We start from the raw sequence: 19,929 nt of genomic DNA, 5'->3' as shown, positions 1-19,929 counted from the left end.
TAATGTTAGAAGTATTCATATGAGTGGTGTTTGTTTATTGACTAAAGGGTTATTTGTAGGCCTGTTTTCTATTATCATCATCATCATCATTCCAGCACGCAGGTAGATAAAAGCAAAGGGATTATAGTTTAAATGCATCGTAAATGTCTAAAATGGTTTTGAAAACTATTTCCGGGAAACTTTTTAATTCTGCTTGGAGATTTATTATTAGAACAGATCCAGTCTTTTGATAATCCAGAAATAGAGCAGAACACGTGCCGCTCCTCCTTTGCTAAAACCAGCCCTGCTTCCGAGTGCAGCCTGTCTGCGGGTACTTAATGGTTAAAAATAGACCAGGAGCTGAATGGTTGAGTGGGGGAAAGGGAGAGATCAGAGAGATGACTTTAAAAATTGGATTGAATCAGATTGAAGAATATCTGCATCTTAATTTGGTTTGCAGCACGTTTGGTCACTGCGCTGCCCGTGCAGATTTCGGAAGGGAACTTTGTGCGAGTTTGTGTGAGCCCGCCAATTTTGTCGAATGTCAAATTTGCAGGCGCATGGTACAGGATCGATTACCAGCGCGCGAGGACAGTGCAGGACGTTAAAGAGATGATGGCGATTCGGTCCGGTTAGGCGCGAGTCAAGATTGAACGAGGCTCTCTACACATTTATAACGTCAACAGCATCAGAAAAATTCATTCTTTTAAAGAAAAAAATATTGTAATGCAAATGCATGAATAATTTCACCTCACACATGACTTTTGTTATGTTGCTATAATAATAAATAATGTTTGCTAAGAATAAGCCTTTCTATTAAATATGTATCGGAGTGCTCTGGTGGAAAAGCAAAGTGCAACCTCCCTCCCTCCCTCCCTCCTCCGCCTCTCACTCCTTCACCTTCGATGTTGTTCGCTCACACTCACACAGAGCTCAAAGTTTAGTTTGAGCACTTTGATCTTGAGGTTCTCCTTCGCAAAACCAGATAAGAAAACACAAGGTTCTCCCTGCCACGGCGGCAGCATCAGCCCAGGAACTGTTTGGAGACGCTTCTTGCTGCCTTAACTAATGTCCACCCATCCCTGGTTCTCCTTGTACGGACCTTTTCACAGCCATGTGTGAATTAAAAACACGCTTGGCCTGCGCGGCTTCGGGACGAGTTAGCGTGGTTGTTGCATGTGTGTTTGTCACAGTCAATATGCCAGTGGTCGCTTGTAGTAACAAGAGAATAGAAATATAATATAATGTATAAATGTACCTTAGGCTTTTACATTCTCCCAGACGGACGGACTGGAAGCTATTCAACCTATCCACTAGTGCCAGATCAATAAAGCTTGTGTTTGTGTGATGATGAACATGATGAACCCAAAAGTCGATTAATAGTACTTGATGTTCTTTACAGGGTGACAGATACCTGTAGCGTGGAGTTGTCCACACTCAGTGTTTACGAACTATAAAGTTGCGTGACATGAGGGGCAATTTGATTTTCACCAGCGTAAACATTTGTTGTTAATTTGTCACAAATATAAACTTGAACACCATCATTACTAAACGCCTCAGCATTATGTATTCGTGTTTGCTCTGCTTTTAAATGAGAAAATCAAAATATATTCATTATATACCTGAAAAATCATCACAGATGTGTTGAACCCAAAATGTGTTTTGTAAATACATTTAATATCAACCTGCAGGAACATAGAATGCCACTTAACAAATTCAGATAGCATGAACTAACAGTTGAACTAACGTAAATGAAAAAACACCTTCAGCAGACAGTTTGTCTGCACCCAAAGTCCACGAGAGTTTCTGCAGAAATGAGCCATCCCACAATCCCTGTCAGGCAAGAAATAATTGTTTGAAAACTCAAGTTATTCATGTGCAAAGCTGGTTTAAAACCCTTAAAATGTCTAGAAGCAGGCCTTTAAAAAACCTTTTTACCCAAACAGTTGATTTGACTAAATGCAAAACAGTGATGCTTTTAGAAAATGTATTTAAAATATAACCACTTTGTTCGATTCTTGTGTTCCTTCCTACATATTGAGTTTTTAAATTGTTTAAAAATAAATAATAAATGTGATTCCTCCTCCTCCTCCTCCTCCTCCTCCTCCTCCTCCTCCTCCTCCTCCTCCTCCTCCTCCTCCTCCTCCTCCTCCTCCTCCTCCTCCTCCTCCTCCTCCTCCTCCTCCTCCTCCTCCTCCTCCTCCTCCTCCTCCTCCTCCTCCTCCTCCTCCTCCTCCTCCTCCTCCTCCTCCTCCTCCTCCTCCTCCTCCTCCTCCTCCTCCTCCTCCTCCTCCTCCTCCTCCTCCTCCTCCTCCTCCTCCTCCTGCTGCTGCTGCAGATCATCAGTAACATGGATGCCCCAGTGACAAACGGGCCCAGCGGAGGCGGCACCACGGCCAACGGGCCGACCACCAACAGCCGCGGCTGTCCCTCGCCCATGCAGACCGGCCAATCAAATGACGACAGCAAGACCAACCTCATAGTCAACTACCTGCCCCAGAACATGACCCAGGAGGAGTTCCGCAGCCTGTTTGGCAGCATCGGCGAGATCGAGTCCTGCAAGCTGGTCCGCGACAAGATCACAGGTAGCGACCGCGTTGCCCTCGGATACCGATGCCTTTTTGTTTCCCCTCTTCGTGAACACACACAGTGATCCGCTTGGCTTTCGCAGGATTTGAGTTGTATCCAAGAGGTGTAGGATTATTTCATTGTATTTCACCGTCAGTCTTTGGGCTGTCAGTGGCAACATGATGCATGAGTTTAGGATATAATGCAGTATACGTTGTGATGAATTGTTAGTTCCCAGGGCTATTTAGCCAAGAGGAGCTACTGTACCAAGCTCATGCAGAGAGATGATGTTAAATGAAATCAACAAAGCACATTTTTTTTTAAATCATTGTTTCAATCCTGTTCTAATATTTCATTTGGTGTGTTTTGGAGTAATATTTGCGGTAGCCAATTGGTTGGCAACAATAATAAACGGCGTAGATCGGTGTTCACACACTGCTAGTAGATCAAAGGCGCGTCTAGCTGCAGAGAGGCAACCGTGCGCCGTGTGTTGAACGAAGACGCACAATAAATTAGGAGACGAATAGTTCACTTCACGCAAGTGTACACAAGCCCGCGGCTCAACACCATCCCGAGCATGTGACGGTAGTGTTTGTTCGTCTCGCGCATTGTCTTCTTGGAGGAGAAATCCATCTCTGCCCTCCGTGTGTGTTCAAGTGCTGTGAGTCAGCAATGCGGCAAAGTGCCACATGTTCTCCAGAGGTGTTTAAATTAAGCAGCACTTCGCGGTGCTAATCATGGCTGTAATCTGGGCGTAGTGGCTGTGTGGGTGGCCGTACAGCAGATGGATCAGGGGAAGGGGGTGGGGGGGGGGGGGGAGGGGGGGGGGGGGGGGAGGGGGGGTTGGTGCAGCTCTGCGATAATGCTCCATAATGGCTTTCATTTTAGATCCTACTTACTGACACTCTTCTCCTGATAATCTCATTAAAGAGCACCAGGCTGGCAGGCGGTGGGAGATCAGCGAGCCAGTCTCAGAGAGCGGGCGAGGCGCAGGGAGTAAACACACGTACACAGAGATGTCCCCAAACACAATCGCCACGTTCCATTTTCTGTATAGATGAAGTACAGCCGAAAGGCCAATAGTGGTCAAGGGGTTGATTGTAAAGCAGGAACTAGCCCGGCCATTCCCGCCCCCTTCTGTCCTCGGGCTCCACAGCACTGCAATTCCCTCTCTAGGACCATCTTCTCCTCCTCTTCCTCTTTAATGGGCCACAAAATGGAGCCTGAGAGTCAGATACACCCGGATAATGGAGGATGCTGTGTACAGAAATAACACTGCGATACCACATGCTATCACCATCACCGTGTTCCCTCTCTCTCTCCTCCCGATTTGCCCCTCATGTGTAATTTGCCAAGCGGCATGGAGGAACCAAGCCGATGTTTGGAGGGAGTTTAAAAAGGAACAGAATTGCTGTAAACCTGCCTGGGCCCTAAATGGGGACCGTGAGGGGAAGGGAGGAATTTGTTTGTTCGCTCACTTCTAAACCGTTTAGGCTACTTCTTTGCTCTGCACTACAAGGGCTATCTGAGGACTGAGCATCAACGCTGAGTTATAAATAAATCCCACCCTCCCTCAATTGCCCCCCCCCCTCCGGTGTAGGCCTGTTTTACTCTCCCTCGGGTGCAATTTCCTTATGCAAACTTTTTAGGCTAACAAAGCACAGATTACCTTTTAACAGGGAATGCCAAGAGGCTTTAGACTCTCACAGTCATCCAAATGATTACAGACTAAGCCAGGTTTGCCGTCAGGGGGGGGGCGAAGAGACACCTGTACCCTTTCTCCCTTTCAAGACGGATCAACGTCTCTTAAGGATTTAAAAAAAAAAAAAATGTTTCATCGGAGTGAGTCAAGACCGAGGGGATATTTATTTTTTACCGTGTTGGATTTTCAGCAGGAAGCTGAAGTTTTCAGTAGCTACACATTATTCATCCTGAGGGGGGGGATATTAAGGACTTCATATTCCATTAAGGAGTGCAGAACAAAGTATAGTTTTTAAATATTTTATCGTTACAAGTGTGAAGTTTCCCGCCATCATATTCAAAGATTCAAAAAACGGTCCTTTTCTAGTATACATACATTTTGCGATGCACAGTACTAACGGACCCTGTGGGCGTACGCGTAGCTCCAGCCGGTATAACGCCCCCCCCCCCCCCCGCCCGCACAACTGCCTCTGCCCGACGGGCTCATAACGCGGCAGAGAGACATGCAGGTTAATCTTTTATTAAAGGCTGGCTCACACGCACCTAGCTGCGGCCCACACAAACCTGCACACAAGCCCCGGGGCCTCCGGGCGTCTGCCTGAGTACTCCTTGAGGAGAGGATGGCTGTTTGAATTGAGCGTGCGTACCGTAGCGGTTTTTTACGTGCAATGAGAACGCAGCTTCGGGAACAAATGGCCAGATGACGGCGGCGGGACTCTGTGGATTACAGACGGTTTGCACTCTCTTTAAAAAAACGGAGGGAAATGCCAAAGCTCGTCTTAAACAAGAGATGACGCCACCAACCAGGAGAGAAAAATGCCAATCCTTATTGTGGGATAGAAGTCGATGTGTACCTTTCACCGTGCTGAATCAGCACACATAAACTGATATATATATATATATATATATATTACACTCACCGGCCACTTTATTAGGTACACCTGTCCAACTGCTCGTTAACACTTAATTTCTAAGCAGCCAATCACATGGCGGCAACTCAGTGCATTTAGGCATGTAGACATTGTCAAGACAATCTCCTGCAGTTCAAACCGAGCATCAGTATGGGGAAGAAAGGTGATTTGAGTGACTTTGAACGTGGCATGATTGTTGGTGCCAGAAGGGCTGGTCTGAGTATTTCAGAAACTGCTAATCTACTGGGATTTTCACGCACAACCATCTCTAGGGTTTACAGAGAATGGTCCGAAAAAGAAAAAACATCCAGTGAGCGGCAGTTCTGTGGGCGGAAATGCCTTGTTGATGCCAGAGGTCAGAGGAGAATGGCCAGACTGGTTCGAGCTGATAGAAGGGCAACAGTGACTCAAATAACCACCCGTTACAACCAAGGTGGGCATAAGAGCATCTCTGAACGCACAGTACGTCGAACTTTGAGGCAGATGGGCTACAGCAGCAGAAGACCACACCGGGTGCCACTCCTTTCAGCTAAGAACAGGAAACTGAGGCTACAATTTGCACAAGCTCATCGAAATTGGACAATAGAAGATTGGAAAAACGTTGCCTGGTCTGATGAGTCTCGATTTCTGCTGCGACATTCGGATGGTAGGGTCAGAATTTGGCGTCTACAACATGAAAGCATGGATCCATCCTGCCTTGTATCAACGGTTCAGGCTGGTGGTGGTGGTGTCATGGTGTGGGGAATATTTTCTTGGCACTCTTTGGGCCCCTTGGTACCAATTGAGCATCGTTGCAACGCCACAGCCTACCTGAGTATTGTTGCTGACCATGTCCATCCCTTTATGACCACAATGTACCCAACTTCTGATGGCTACTTTCAGCAGGATAATGCGCCATGTCATAAAGCTGGAATCATCTCAGACTGGTTTCTTGAACATGACAATGAGTTCGCTGTACTCAAATGGCCTCCACAATCACCAGATCTCAATCCAATAGAGCATCTTTGGGATGTGGTGGAACGGGAGATTCGCATCATGGATGTGCAGCCGACAAATCTGCGGCAACTGTGTGATGCCATCATGTCAATATGGACCAAACTCCCTGAGGAATGCTTCCAGCACCTTGTTGAATCTATGCCACGAAGAATTGAGGCAGTTCTGAAGGCAAAAGGGGGTCCAACCCGTTACTAGCATGGGGTACCTAATAAAGTGGCCGGTGAGTGTATATGTACATGAACAAACACACTCTTACACAGAGAAAAATGGAATTGACTGATCCTTGTCAGCAAGTCGTTTTCAGGATAATCTTTCTGCATCAGCTGCTTTTCTGCTGGAGAAATGAATACATTTGTTTTATAATGACGTGGAAGAGAAGGAAATGGCTTTTCATGCTGGAACAAGGATTAATTGCATTGGCTGGATTCCAATTGGATTCACAGTTGCCAAAAGCTCAGTAGCCTTTACTCTTTAGGAAATTCACTTATTGCCTTCTTCCGGCAGCTAACTCCACTCACCTTTCATAATGGAAACCTTTTTATTCTCCTCTTGATGCAGAAGAAAAAAAATCTCCCATGTCTACAACAAACACTGTGAAGACATCATCCTAAAGCACCCAGACGGAAGCCTTTGGTGCACACGGCTCTAGTCACCTTCCATGTGTTGGTTTTAAACATGGAAACCTGGCGAGCTGATGCAAATCATAGTGACAATGTAGCAAGCCAAGCAGATGTTGGCTATGAAAAATAGATAGGACTGTGATGTCAGCTGTGGAGTAGTTCCAGCCAGAGCACCTCTGACAGACAGCAGCTTCAGCACCATGTGGATGCCCGATGCAAAATCCAAATCTTACATAAGGACAGGTACACCTTCTCCAAAAGAGGAAAATGTAACAATTTGGTGGAGTCGGCTTGCTTTGCGTGCTCGGCGCGGGCAGCACACTTCCATTAGTTTTATTGTCGTCCCAGTTCTGTTTTGGAACATCAGGTGCACCTACGAGTATTGCAAACATAAATGATGCACCTAACCCTGATCTGCAAGGACGGGTGAGCTCATCTCCTGCACCACGTCTGTCAGTCTGACGAGGAGAAGATCAAATATTCACCACATGCCTAGACACCTCCACATCTCTTTGTTGCTACTGAAATGTACATTGACAACACGCTCTAGGGAAAAGCAGATTCTCCTTGTACTTGTTCATTTTTTTCATTACTAACGATGGGAACAAATGTTGCCATTATTCCTCCATCTGTCTTCATCAACCCTTGTGAAACGCTTAAACAACACAAATGCAATGGAGTGACAATCCATCACATAGTCTTCCCATCCTTGAGAAGATGCCGAGCGAGATGTGGCGCCAGGGTTGCATCTCGCGTGCAGGCCGAAGTGATCTGAACCCGAACTGGGCTGAAGGCCGGAGCCGACAGGGAAACTAGACGAAAAGGCGATTTGACATCTCCGAGGCCAGGTGTTCAAGAGAGCCGCCTGGCCCAGAAGTGCAGACACACATTAAAGTTTAAGAGTCCCAGGTCGAGGAGAATGTTCCATCTCTCTCCTCACGGCAGCCCTCCTTCCTCCTCCTTCCACCTCCTTCCCCCCCTCCCTCTGCTCAGGACCCAAAACTGGACGCCCTCAGAGCCTGCTCGGTGTGTGCCGCTCCTCCGGCGACCCTCGCTTCCGACCTCCTCTGTCCCCTCGCGTTCCGCTCGTAGGGCCCTTCACGCGCCGCGCAGAGGTCGCCACTGTCCCCCGTGTGTCAGCCTCCGATCCAGCGGCCGAATGGGCCTCGGAGTGCACCGCACCTGGAGGGTGGGGGGGTGGCGCGGCTGAGGGGCCGTGGGCCCGCCCGCCCACTCGCCCGCCCGCTCGCCCCGTGCTCTCAGAGGCGGTCCGAGGGAGCACAGGTGCAGCGCGGTGGGCGCCGCGGCCCTGGCGACCCTCGAGGGGCTCCTCTGTCCGTCAGCTCGCCTTCGATATCTCACCCGCACAGACAGCCAGCCCACTCACTGCAGGCTGCAGTCCGCTGGCCCCCAAGGCTCAGGGAGCCACCAGGAGGGGGTGGTTTTTTTAACGTGTGTGTGTGTGTGTGTGTGTGTGTGTGTTTGTCCCTGAGCTTCTACGTGGGCAAGTGTGTGTTGTTGGAAGCGGGGCCTTGGGAGCCGAGAGTGGGAGCCTCCTGACTGCAACAGTGGCTGCTACCTTGGCAACCCAGGAAGGAAAGATGTATTGAATGAGTGAGTGGGAGAGGGATCTACAGTAGATGCGTGCGTGCGGGGGACGTGGCTATGTTTATGAATTTAGTTATTTAAACGGCCTTAATACATGCCACAGGATGTGCTCCAACCGTGCTGCTGGTGGTTCAGGTGCTGTAGCTTTTTGTTCTCTTTGTGTGCAAACTCACTCAACTCCCTTTCCCCATTTCCTATGGAGTTGACCCTCTTTTAAGGTAAGTGTCATTTGACATGACGTCGGTGACAGGGCGCCTTTTCAAATCGGGGAGCAATTGTCCATCAAAAAAAAATAGCAGGAGCAAGGGGGATAGACATCAGAGGATGGAAGCAATGAGTGTGGCACATTTATTTTGTCCCCGCTGCCTCAACTTAAAATGTCACAGGATTCAAGACTGACCAAACGGATTTGCCTCTTTGTGGGGGGGGGGGGGAAGAGGCTGGTCCACTCAAGGTGTGTTAACGTCACCGCCTCAAAGCTCCGGGGATCTCAGGGGAGACGCAACTCCCCCCGTTTTGATGCTCCTGTCCTTCCATGACAGTTGGCTCCATTTAAAAAAATGCTCTATCAACATTCCAGATAATGTAAACCATGTATAAATGTGACAGCAACGTTATCTTTTATATGATTTATAAAGGCTATCGTAGAGCTTTGGATGGCCACAGAGCGCTACAAACATTTTTTTAGCAATTCAGCAACATCAGCACGTCGTTAATGAGGGAATGTGATGGGCTTTCTCAACAGTTTCCAAATGTCTCGCTCAAACAAAATAATTCAGATGTAATAGTATGCATTATGTTGCACAAAGGGTTCGCCTTGGGGACCTTTATCAATTTGATGGGTAACATTTACTGCAAAATGTATTCATGGAAATATAAACTACACCACCACAGAAATAAAATGTTATGTTGACAATCTACTTACAGCATTCCAAATGAACTTTCTGTTAATAGCTACACACTTGCACAGCACCAAGTCCAATGGCTCGCTGGACAGTTAATACTGAAATAGGTTTCATGCAGCCGTGTGCTGGATTTGGTGGCTACCACTCTACATCAAACAGTCTATAATGTGTTGTATGAGCCTTGCCTGATGATGGCAGGAGAAGAAAATGCTTTCATGTCTGCAGTACAGGGCTCTTAGTGACTGAATACATCAAAAAAGGCACAAAATAATGACAGGCAATGTGCAACTGGAGTCTGTGCCTTACAGCGTAAAATCGTGTCCTCACTTTGCGTCTCACAATGTTCATCATTTATTCTGTTTTTACCTTATCTGCCTGTGTATTCAGTGTAGCCACACATATATCGATGTATTTGGTCTGTATGTACCTGTATATCACTTTGCAAATGTGGGTGAATTCTTTTTGGGTGTGTTTTTCTGCGCATATAAGTGAGAAATGAAAGAGAGATGAAAAGAGCGGACACCTCCTCGAAGCACACTCATTTTCTCATCTCACCCTTTTGAGCAACCTGCTGCTCCACAGGAAACAAACAATGGCATCGTCACAACACCTCGCCGTCTCACCAAGGAGCTACTCGCAGGAAGAAAAAAAAACACGGAAAAATCCCCCATCTCCAGATTCAACTTGTGTCATACAAGGCTTTGCAAACGAGTGGAGGTGGGGTCACCGGCTTCATGTGGTTTAGTGTTTTTGTGACGCCGTCGCCGCACAAACCTCATTGTGGGACTTCTTCATTAGAGCACCTCTGCCATTATTAAAGTTACATCGTTTACATTAAGAAGCCTTTTTCATTGCTGCTTAGCAAGTTGTTACAAATGTTGTGGAATTTGCACAACTGGCGCCGTAAGTAGCTGACGAATCAGAGGCAAATGAATATCTAACCTCATTAAAAGGCCATTATGAAGAGCAATGCATCATTTCGGTTTTAATTGACAATTAAAGTATATAAGTTAATGTATCCATTAAGCTAATTGATCAGCACAAGTCATGTTCTTTCTGTTTGCTTCAACCCCATTAGGCAATTTATCAATGCATTTTTAACAGATTTTCTGTATTCTGTATTTTTTTCTGTCATCATAAAATACCAGTAAACCATCTCTGGAAGTTAAAAAAAAAGTCTCTTTATACAAACTGTCTTTTTATATAATCAAATCCTGTGACACACCTATTACACATGGGATCATCTTATGCTCCAACAAGGCACCATGCCACGTTAAATGACACCAAGAACCATTTGCCAACATGCCTTACTTTAATGCCAATGTGTGTGTTGTGTGTGTGTGTGCCTCTGCGATTGAGTGATTACATGTTCACTTGCAAGCGTGTGTGTGTGTGTGTGTGTGTGTGTGTGTGTGTGTGTGCACATCTGTGCAGAGCGTTGGCGTCCCCCACCCATCCGTGCAGATTGCACATCCCCGCTGTCGGCCGCCGGTGGAATCCCCTCGCGGAGCTTTCCCGATGCCGCGGGCAGATGCCTCCCTCCCCGTCTCCCGTCATCTCGCCGCTCACCCCGGGGGGGCGCTGCCAGCCAGTGGGCCTCGATCGCACCCTCTTCCCTCGAGCCAAAGACACTAATATCTATATAGATATATATATATCCATATATATCTATATATATCCCCACACACACACAGCCTCAGCGTCCATGGCTGCAAGTTTGGCCCCATTTGGCTGCCTGGACCACTCCATGAGAGCCAAGTGTCTCGGCACCATTAAGCACCAGGCAGCCCATCTCGATTGCGGCGCACGAGGGCTCTCCGCCAGCACACTTCATTGTCAGCTGACCCTTCTGGTAGCCGCGCTTGTCGAAACCTCGCGTTTCTTGTTGAAGATGAGGGAGCGGGGTGAGGAAGGTGACGGGGTGGCGAGGGCAGAAGAGGAGTGTTTGCCTCTCAGCCGCCGCGCCCGGCCGTGGCGGTTTGACTTGAATCCATCCAGCCTATTAAAAGTTTAGGCATATAATTATTAGGCATACTCTACACTGCTGGGTAATTTAGAATACACGGCTCATCTGTTTAATGGAATTAAACTACGTGCATTATTTCTCTTCAGCTTAATTCATTTTGCCACACGTTCTCTTTGTTGTACTCGGCCTCTTTTGCGTATTGACTTAACAAAGACGACGGGCCACAAAGAATGATTTTGTGAGGTATATTTAAACTGCCAAACTTAACACCTGATGTCAGCCGAGAGTCACCAAGGAGGAGGAGGAGGAGGAGGAAGGGGAGGAGAGGAGGGTTAGGTAAAAATAGCAGTAGTCTCTCCAGGATGGCAGGTTTTTAATTAACAATAAAGAGCGTCTGATAATCCACAGTTAATCCAGAGGAGAAGAGGGAGGAGAGAAGAGAAGAAGGGAAAATCATCAGCTGTTTGATGTTAGGACTACAAGTCCCTCCTGGCCCCTTCCACTGCTCGCAGCGGAGCTCTTCTGTGCTGTGATATCCACAGCCCAAATGTATTTATTTTGTGAAACAGCCGTGCTCCATATTTTGTGATTCACTTTGTCTCTGACTAACCGCTGTCTGTTCCCATTAGCGTGAACGTGTGCGCACGCCGCTCCTCTCAAACTCACTGGGATTCTCTCTGCGCTCTGTGTGTGTGTGTGTGTGCGTGTGTGTGTGTGTGTGTGGCACAGTGGGTCGGGGCCCTTTGCTGCAGAGTGGCCGACTGAAGGCCCCCGATGGCTGGAGGCGTCTGCTTAAAGTCCCGCGCCTGTTGAAAGGCTCGATCTGTCGGGGGAGACGCGGAGAGATGTCAGGCCCGCTTCACACTCACAGGGAGTCTGCTATCCAAGACAATCTAAGCTTTGAGGGGGTGGTGCTGTTTTTCTCTTTTTGTGCAGACAGTAACAAACGTGTTGTTTGTACGCTCTGTGATGCTTAGATGTTCGGGCCAGGTTGACTTTTTCACTCATAATTCACCAAAGATTGAACGCTAATTCATGACCTATTTTAGGCAAATAATTGTTGGCACTTCTATATTGGGCATTTATAAAAAAAAAAAAAAAAGCATCACTAGAGTAAATTCCCTTAAGGTCGGAGATATAACAAGCAACCAATAATGAGCAGTGAGGGGATCAGAGTCACCACGTTCCCTATTCATGAGGTTATCATCGTGAGTTGAAATATCAAGTGCAGAGGTTTTGATTTTTCATTTGCCCTGGATTCTTTCTTGAATGATATGATTGAATAGTGAGAAATGAAAGGGGTCCCTCGAATGCTGCGAAGCGGTCTCACCAGCACGTGTAGTTGAGCGCAAATCCGCCATGTCGGGGCCACTGAGCAGGCTTCGCATTGGTTGACGAGAAGTCACACGAGACTCTGGGCGCTCCAGGCAGGGGTCACTGTGATCTTGTCAGTAGTGATGAAGGGATGTTGCAGAAGATTTTTCAAGGAAAAGATGCATGGCGCCCCAGAGGGTGACCACGGGCGGGTGCAAGACCTCAGTATCATTTTCCGTATTCGGAGGAACAAAGGCATCAAACTGCTCATCCAATTACATCATTATATTAATCAGTATTCTAAATGTAACTTTAGCTTCTTTTTTTTTCTTTGAATACCGGGCGGCAACTTTCAGGACCGAAAAGTGATGCGGATGCTTTAGACCTGCATTCTTTCTAATGACCAGCAGGGGGCTGAAAATATAAGTATGATTGTAATGAAGTCTTCGGGAAAATAAGAAAAATAAGGCAGTTAATCTAATACTGTGGTAAACATTTTAAAATGTATTTTTCATGACGGCATGATCTTCAATTCATTTAGTAAATAACTGCCATTTAGAAGAAAATAGACAATAAGTATGCTTGAGGGCGTGGCTACATTTTGATTGACAGGTCACTGCAACAGCGTTTTACGGTCTGGGAGTTCCCCATCTTTTCTTCACTTAAAAATGTCTGTAGCTCCAATTGCCTGTGTCACTTCTGTCTGAAATAAACCAAGATGGTGACAGCCAAAAGGCTGAGTCATCAAAACAACAGCAGGTGCATAAATCCTCGAAGACCATTCCGACAATTGCAACAACATGAGACAAGTTGCCAAGTTTGGGATGGACAGAATACAATTAGTTAGTCGACATAAAATCTGCTACCGCATTTCACATTTAAAACCACAATGTGTTTATCTCTTCTAATAATGAGGGGCGTCTGTCCCCCCTCGGAGCCGGTAGTCTGGATGATGAGTATAAATTCATGCTCTCAGTGAGTCATTTGAAGCAAACAAAACAAGACAATGGAGAAAACATTTTCAAAGTTTTGCTTTCCTCTTTTCTGTCATTTCAGGACAGAGCCTGGGCTACGGTTTTGTCAACTACATCGACCCAAAGGACGCAGAGAAAGCCATCAACACGCTAAATGGACTCAGACTTCAGACCAAAACGATCAAGGTAACGGACGCCTCTAAATGTAACACATCGGAGCGGCTCTCATTTTTTGGGACGAAAAAACCCCTTCGTGTTTAACAAGTTTTAAAGATTTAAGATTAAACACTTACAAGCAGTTCTTGTATTCGTATCAAATCAGCACATTATCAGATGTCACACATCTCTCCAACATCCTCCACTATTGTCCCTTCTGCGCCTGCCAATATCCTGTTGCTTTTAAACTGGGCAGTAATCTGTTGCTCCGCGCTAATCCCTGGATTCTCGCTTTCCGTCATCTGATCTAATCTGATTGGATCTATTAGGATGGGATTATCTCGTAGTGGCGCGCGTAGGCGATCCCTGGGAGAATCCCCAAACAATGTAAACGCTGCCCAATTTACACCACAGGGTGGGTAAATAAATAAATATGTTATTCCGTATGTGTTGTATTAGTGGACAGAGGGTCTCCATGACCCAAAAGACCACTTGCTTGCGTATGTGCGAGCACACATCTGCATTACAGGAGCAGCGTTCTTAATAGTCAAAAGCACAGAGACTTAAGTGAAAGTAGGCTTGTTTTCAATAGACAGTGGAACACGTTAAAGGTGGTCTATCGAGTGGGGGACTCATCAGGTCCCTCTCGAGCAGAGTTCACAGATCTTCCCTCACGCTGTTCCTCAGATAAACGAGACCCTTCCTAATGACAGAAGACGACTCTGCATCTCTCCCTCTCTCTCTCTGCAGCTGTCGCACATTCACACTTCATTTCCTCGCTCCCACTACACTCCTTTCTTGCTTTCCCAACTCCACAACACGACTGAACAACCCCCCCCCCCCCCCCCCCCAACTCCCCCAACTCCCCCCAGGGGTAACAAGGTAAATTAAAAGGCGGCACGGTAATTTGAAAAAAATGAAGCTTGCCGCTCTTTCATGTCACACCCTCTCCCCACTCGGTGCCACCACACTTGAGAGGAAACACTTGGCCCAGAGATTCCCGTGGCCTCGGGCGCTCGTGCGTGCGTCTTTCGTAGCGTCTTTGAGCTGTTTTTTTTTTTTCCTCTGCTGCGGTTTCCTCCGCCATGACACCTCAGATTTAGTCGGCGATGGCTGCGACGCCGCTTTCCCCTCGGAGGTGTGAAGGAAAGCGGCGTGCCAAGGGTGAGAGGAGCTCACGGTGACACGCGTGCACATAATCACACGCACTTTTTAACGAAACTTTTCCTTCTTGCACGCACACACGCACACACACACACACACACACACACACACTTGTTTCGTAGGCGTGCGGCGCCACACTACACCACACTTGTACACAATAGCGCTCACAGCTTGAGTAGGTGTTGATGGATTAGACATCTGGAGTTGGCTGACAAGGAAGAGAAAATGAGGGAGAGCGGCACAGAAGAAGAAGAGGAGACGAAGAGCGGCAGGAAGGAAGCAGAAGGAAAAGACCCAGGCGAGCAAAGGAGAGCGGTGCAGGGAGGATGAGGGAGACAAGGATGAGGGGGGGCGGGGGGGGCTGAGCAGAGAGGCCAAAGAGAAGGCATGTGTGAAAGGAAAGCGAGACATGGGTGGGGGGGGGTGGGAGAGCCAGATGTTCCCGTTCTCTCCCCCCAGTTAGAGTGCAGCAGGATTTTTTTCCGACTGCATATCCACCATGTTTGCCTTACTTCAACCTTATTCGATGGCTTATGTCTGCACATGTCAGAGGTAATGAAGGCAGCGCGGCGGGAAAAGCTGCTCCACTCAGCGCCGGCAGTAATGGGATTTGGGGCGACTTTGGCTGGGAAACCGAAATCCCGTCTTCGCGTGACTCACGACGCGTGATCGGTGACAACATTTGACAAGTGAGAGCTGACTGGTAGAGAGAGAGAGAGAGAGAGAGATGCCGCACACAATGTGACCAGTTATCAGCATCAGAGAAGACTTTCGTCATCCGCAGGCTCTAGGTGGAAGGATTGTCTGTGTGAGGATGATTGTGGACATGTGCACGGGGAGGAGTGTGGAGGAGCAGTAGCGTGCGGCGATGAGGGAACTTGTGTGTGTGTGTGTGTGGGTGAGTAGTAACACGAGTCACTTTACTCCCTCGGTCAGATCGCCGTCCGGGCGAAGTGTTCGCCGAGGGCAAAAAAAACTGCAGCGGATTGGATTTGCTTGTGTTTTTTTTCTGAGTGGGTGTGTGGCTGCGTGCGCTTTCACAGCACACTGGGAGGTGAGGAAAAGTCAGAAAGGGACACAGCGGTAAAGGATTTGGTCCCAGTTGTAATCGTTGAGAAATGCAGGCCAGATGCTCTGCAGCAGAGAATATGTTGAAGGTTTTACGCTTACTGTATATTTTGCTTAATGCAACTGAACTGTGAATCGCTCTGAAGCGTTTGCACTTGGTTCAAATCTCAAAAGCTTTTGGTTACTTGGTGTAAGGATCATTTCCAGTGTGTAAATCCACTGCAAAAACAATATAAACACAACATATAAACTCTCTCCCATTTCTGCCCTCTTCTTTGACTCTGTTTGGTTGAATCAATTGAGGGAATGAGGAGACTTTTTGGTCAGGGTCCTAATACTATTAATCCCCTTTCCCCAGGCTACCATGGCAGTCCTTTCAAAATAAAACACCTGCTGTTTCTACTCAAGGGAACAAAGTTTCCTCTGCCTCGCCCAGCAAATGACTTGTGTTATCTCTCCTGTGTTCTGAGCAGCTAAATCTCTCCCTGACAAGGATAATCCCCACGGCAAGGTGTGCTAAGGAAGCATCATATTTTCCTCCCTGTGGATTTAATGACCCACAGCCCTGCACATCTAAAACACACACACACATCCAAAATCCTTGTACCTGTCACGCTCTAATCTGGTTCAGAGAGAGAGAGAGAGAAGTGAATCAGTTCTAATTTATTTATCTTTGCCCACAGGTGTCATATGCACGACCCAGCTCAGCCTCCATCCGCGATGCCAACCTGTACGTGAGCGGCCTGCCCAAGACTATGACTCAGAAGGAGCTGGAGCAGCTCTTCTCCCAGTACGGACGCATCATCACCTCCCGCATCCTCGTCGACCAGGTCACAGGTATCCATGGGGCAGCGCCTCCTCTCTCTTCACACTCGCACACGGGTCAGCCAGGCACACACACACACACACACACACACACACACACACACACACACACACACACACACAATGTACCTGATATCTTTTAAACGCCCCACAGATTATTTTACACATTTTCTAAACCATTACTAAGTTGGTCAATAACTTTTTGTGTTGTATAAGTAGCATTAAAAAGGTAAAGATGCACTCATACTTATAAGTCGTCACTATTGGTACATTTGTAACTTCTTTTCAGAAGGTTGAAAGATGGCTGCAAGTGACACTTTTCCATTTGCTTCTGAAACTGTAAAAAAAAAAGTATCAAGTGCCACATTAAATTGTAGCTCAGTGTGTCATTCAAATCCACAGTGTTGACTCCACAGAGTACTGGACCTTCTTTCACCTTTGCATAAAAGGACTGTGAGCTAATAATCACTAAAAGAGTTTGCTGTGTGTACACATAGTGATATTGTGGAGGAATGCAGAAGAATGACAACAAAGGATATCTAACCTGTGGTAAAAAAAATCCACATACCGCATGTGCCGGCATTCCTAAAATATTGGTTCTAATATTATAAAACATACAGTAATGCTCAAAAGGACTCATTGAATGAGAAAGTGTGTCCATACTTTTCACCAGTATTGTATTATGTCTACAACCACAGTGCCCAGACGTATTGGCCACCTAGGGTTGACTAGTGAGTGCGTGACCCCGTTAGCTGATTTCATGACCACGCCCCCCGCCCCCCCCCCCCCCCCCCCCACAAAGCGTCGTCGTAAAAACAGTGATTACACGAGAGACACAGGCTGAGCAATATGCATGCTCAATTACACATGCCACTACATCCAAAACACAGAAATGAATCACATCGGTCCATTTTATTGCAGAAGAACCCCTCCAGCGTGTCTCTTAGATCTGTTTCAGGGGTGGTGTGCGCCTACAGGCTGCAACCTGCTCCAGTGTTATGTGCAATGTGTACTGATGAAACAGAGAGGGAGCAGCATGCTGTCAGCCACACTCATTTGCCTAAGCAGAATAAATCACTGCTGGCGGTGAAGTGCACGCCTGTCTGTACACACTGAGACAGGAGGAGGAGGAGGGAGGGAGGGAGGGAGGGAGGGAGGGCCGAGTAGAGGAGAAAGCAGAGGAAAGGAAAACAAAGGAGGGGAGAAAAGGAGAAGGGGGGGGGAGGTGGAAAGAAAAGCAAAGTAAATGAGGGTGAGAGGGAAAATAAATGGCTATTCCTACTCTCATCAGCATGTGTAGATGAAGTGGGGACATCTCCAGCAGATCCGTCCCTATCGTGCCTCCAGGACAAATAGAATCAACGCACATCAAGGACAATGGAAAGCGTGTGGTTTCCATGCAGTCGCCATGTAGCAGGTCGGGCTCACAAGAGCCTGAATAATTCATTGTGTTCAATCCTGACGAGCACAAGGTCGGTGAGAGCGTTCGCGTTGTGTTACTTCCAAGGTTGGGAGTAAAATGTGCCGCCAGATCAAAGGAAAAGGTTCAGATCCGGGAATTAATGTTGAGTTTAGTTTGTTTTTCCTTCTCTACTCCTGAGATTCAACAAATTGGTGGTTTATTGAACATTAAACCATTTACAATTATAATTATATCTTATTATTATATATATTTACAATTATATATTCCACACTGGATGGCAATTTAAAAAAAACTCCTAATTGCTCACCAACTTCCAACCCAACTTCTTTCGTCTAATGGCGCATTGAAAAGTGCTACAGGTTGGCTTTTGGTGCCAATAGGGCACAGCAGTATGTGGTGACCTCAAAAGGTTTGAACTACAGCGATCATCCACAGACATCCAGTTTTCCTCTTGCGGCATGCAGGCTGTGGATTTATTGCTGATGAGTCCTTTTATACCTTTTTTTCCCACACTGAGCCTGCACACACCCTCAGATACACTAATTGCTGTCCTCACTATCACCCTACCCGTTTAAAGCTGAAATAAACAGACGCAAAGATGATAATAATAATAATAATAGATGTTGTGCAAGGTGTTCACAGAGGGTTAAGGATCACTAGGAGAAATGTTAATGATCAATTTGATGAAATAGTTGCCGGTGAATAAAAACATGCCATGACTTTAGAAGGGCCCCGAGGGTAGTCTGCCGACATCATTGACTCTGCTTTTTCCTCCCTCGGTCACTGTGCAACAATACGCACTCAAGGCGCATACACACAGGCGCGCACACCCACACACTCGCTGCCATTAAGAAAAAAAATGGGCTGCAAATTGAAACTCTCCTGTGCCTGCCAAAAAATTTAAGTACAGAACAACAAAGGCGAGGCAGGAAAAAGACGGAGAAGGAGCGAGACAGAGTGGCTTGTGATCCAAAAACCTGTGCGCCGTCCAGCATTAGTTGTGTCGTTGTGTCGTTACGACGTCGAAGTCGCGTCGCAGGTCATCAGTGACTCGCCAGTTTCCCGTCGTTTATTACCTTCGGAAACCTAATCAGAGCCTGGAATCCAATTTACTCAACTATTTCAATGAGACACACCCGAAACATTCCCCACAGAAACGGAGTGGGCTGCAGGGGCGAGGGAGGCCCGGGGAGGAAAATACACGGGCGCCGCCGCGGTGCTGCTTGCGCAAAGTTTTGCCGGAGGAGCCGATGTTCTCCGGCGGCCACGAGCAGATGGGCCGACGGTCCCCAGCGCTGCTAAACTGGAAACGCGAAGCCTGTTCTCCAAATGACCTCCTCATCAACAAGGACGCACCCTGCAGTCACTCTTCTGGTCCTAAAGACGAGAAGAAACTTAAGAAAAACGTCGCTTTTATGTATTGATTTATTTTTGCATCATTCGCGGTCAAAAGCAGCAGAAACAAACATCCACTAAAACTGCCAAATTGCCCCAGAGGCTCTGAGGGGCGAACGCAACATTGACATGACAGGGATATCTCTCTATATCTTCCTCCACCCCATCGCCCTCCTCTCTCTCTCTCTGCGGCCCAGGCTATTGATTCCTTCTGGACGGGTGAGCACATGTTGTCTCTTTTATCAGCGCAAACGGCGCCGACCGGATTCTCCCTTCGCCCCAACCAGCCTTCAGGGACGGCGGCCCGGGCCATGATCTTGGGCTCTGACCGCCGGTTTAAGCCATCCTCAATTTGA

General features: G+C 47.2%; 1 protein-coding gene across 2 annotated transcripts in view; it reads left to right on the top strand.

Moving 5' to 3' along the window:
- Positions 1-19,929, top strand: part of elavl4 (ELAV like neuron-specific RNA binding protein 4) — a 61,394-nt gene that overhangs the window by 28,568 nt on the left and 12,897 nt on the right. For both annotated transcript variants that reach the window (XM_037468729.2, XM_037468727.2), the window contains exons 3-5: positions 2,318-2,564; positions 13,625-13,728; positions 16,614-16,767. In XM_037468729.2, coding sequence (XP_037324626.1) covers positions 2,318-2,564; positions 13,625-13,728; positions 16,614-16,767 — 505 coding nt within the window. The remainder of the gene's footprint in view (positions 1-2,317; positions 2,565-13,624; positions 13,729-16,613; positions 16,768-19,929) is intronic.

Source organism: Pungitius pungitius, chromosome 7 (assembly GCF_949316345.1).
Source record: "Pungitius pungitius chromosome 7, fPunPun2.1, whole genome shotgun sequence".
NCBI classification, from domain to species: Eukaryota; Metazoa; Chordata; class Actinopteri; order Perciformes; family Gasterosteidae; genus Pungitius; species Pungitius pungitius.
Note: the sequence above shows the minus strand (reverse complement) of the source record. Positions and strands in the feature narration are given on the sequence as shown.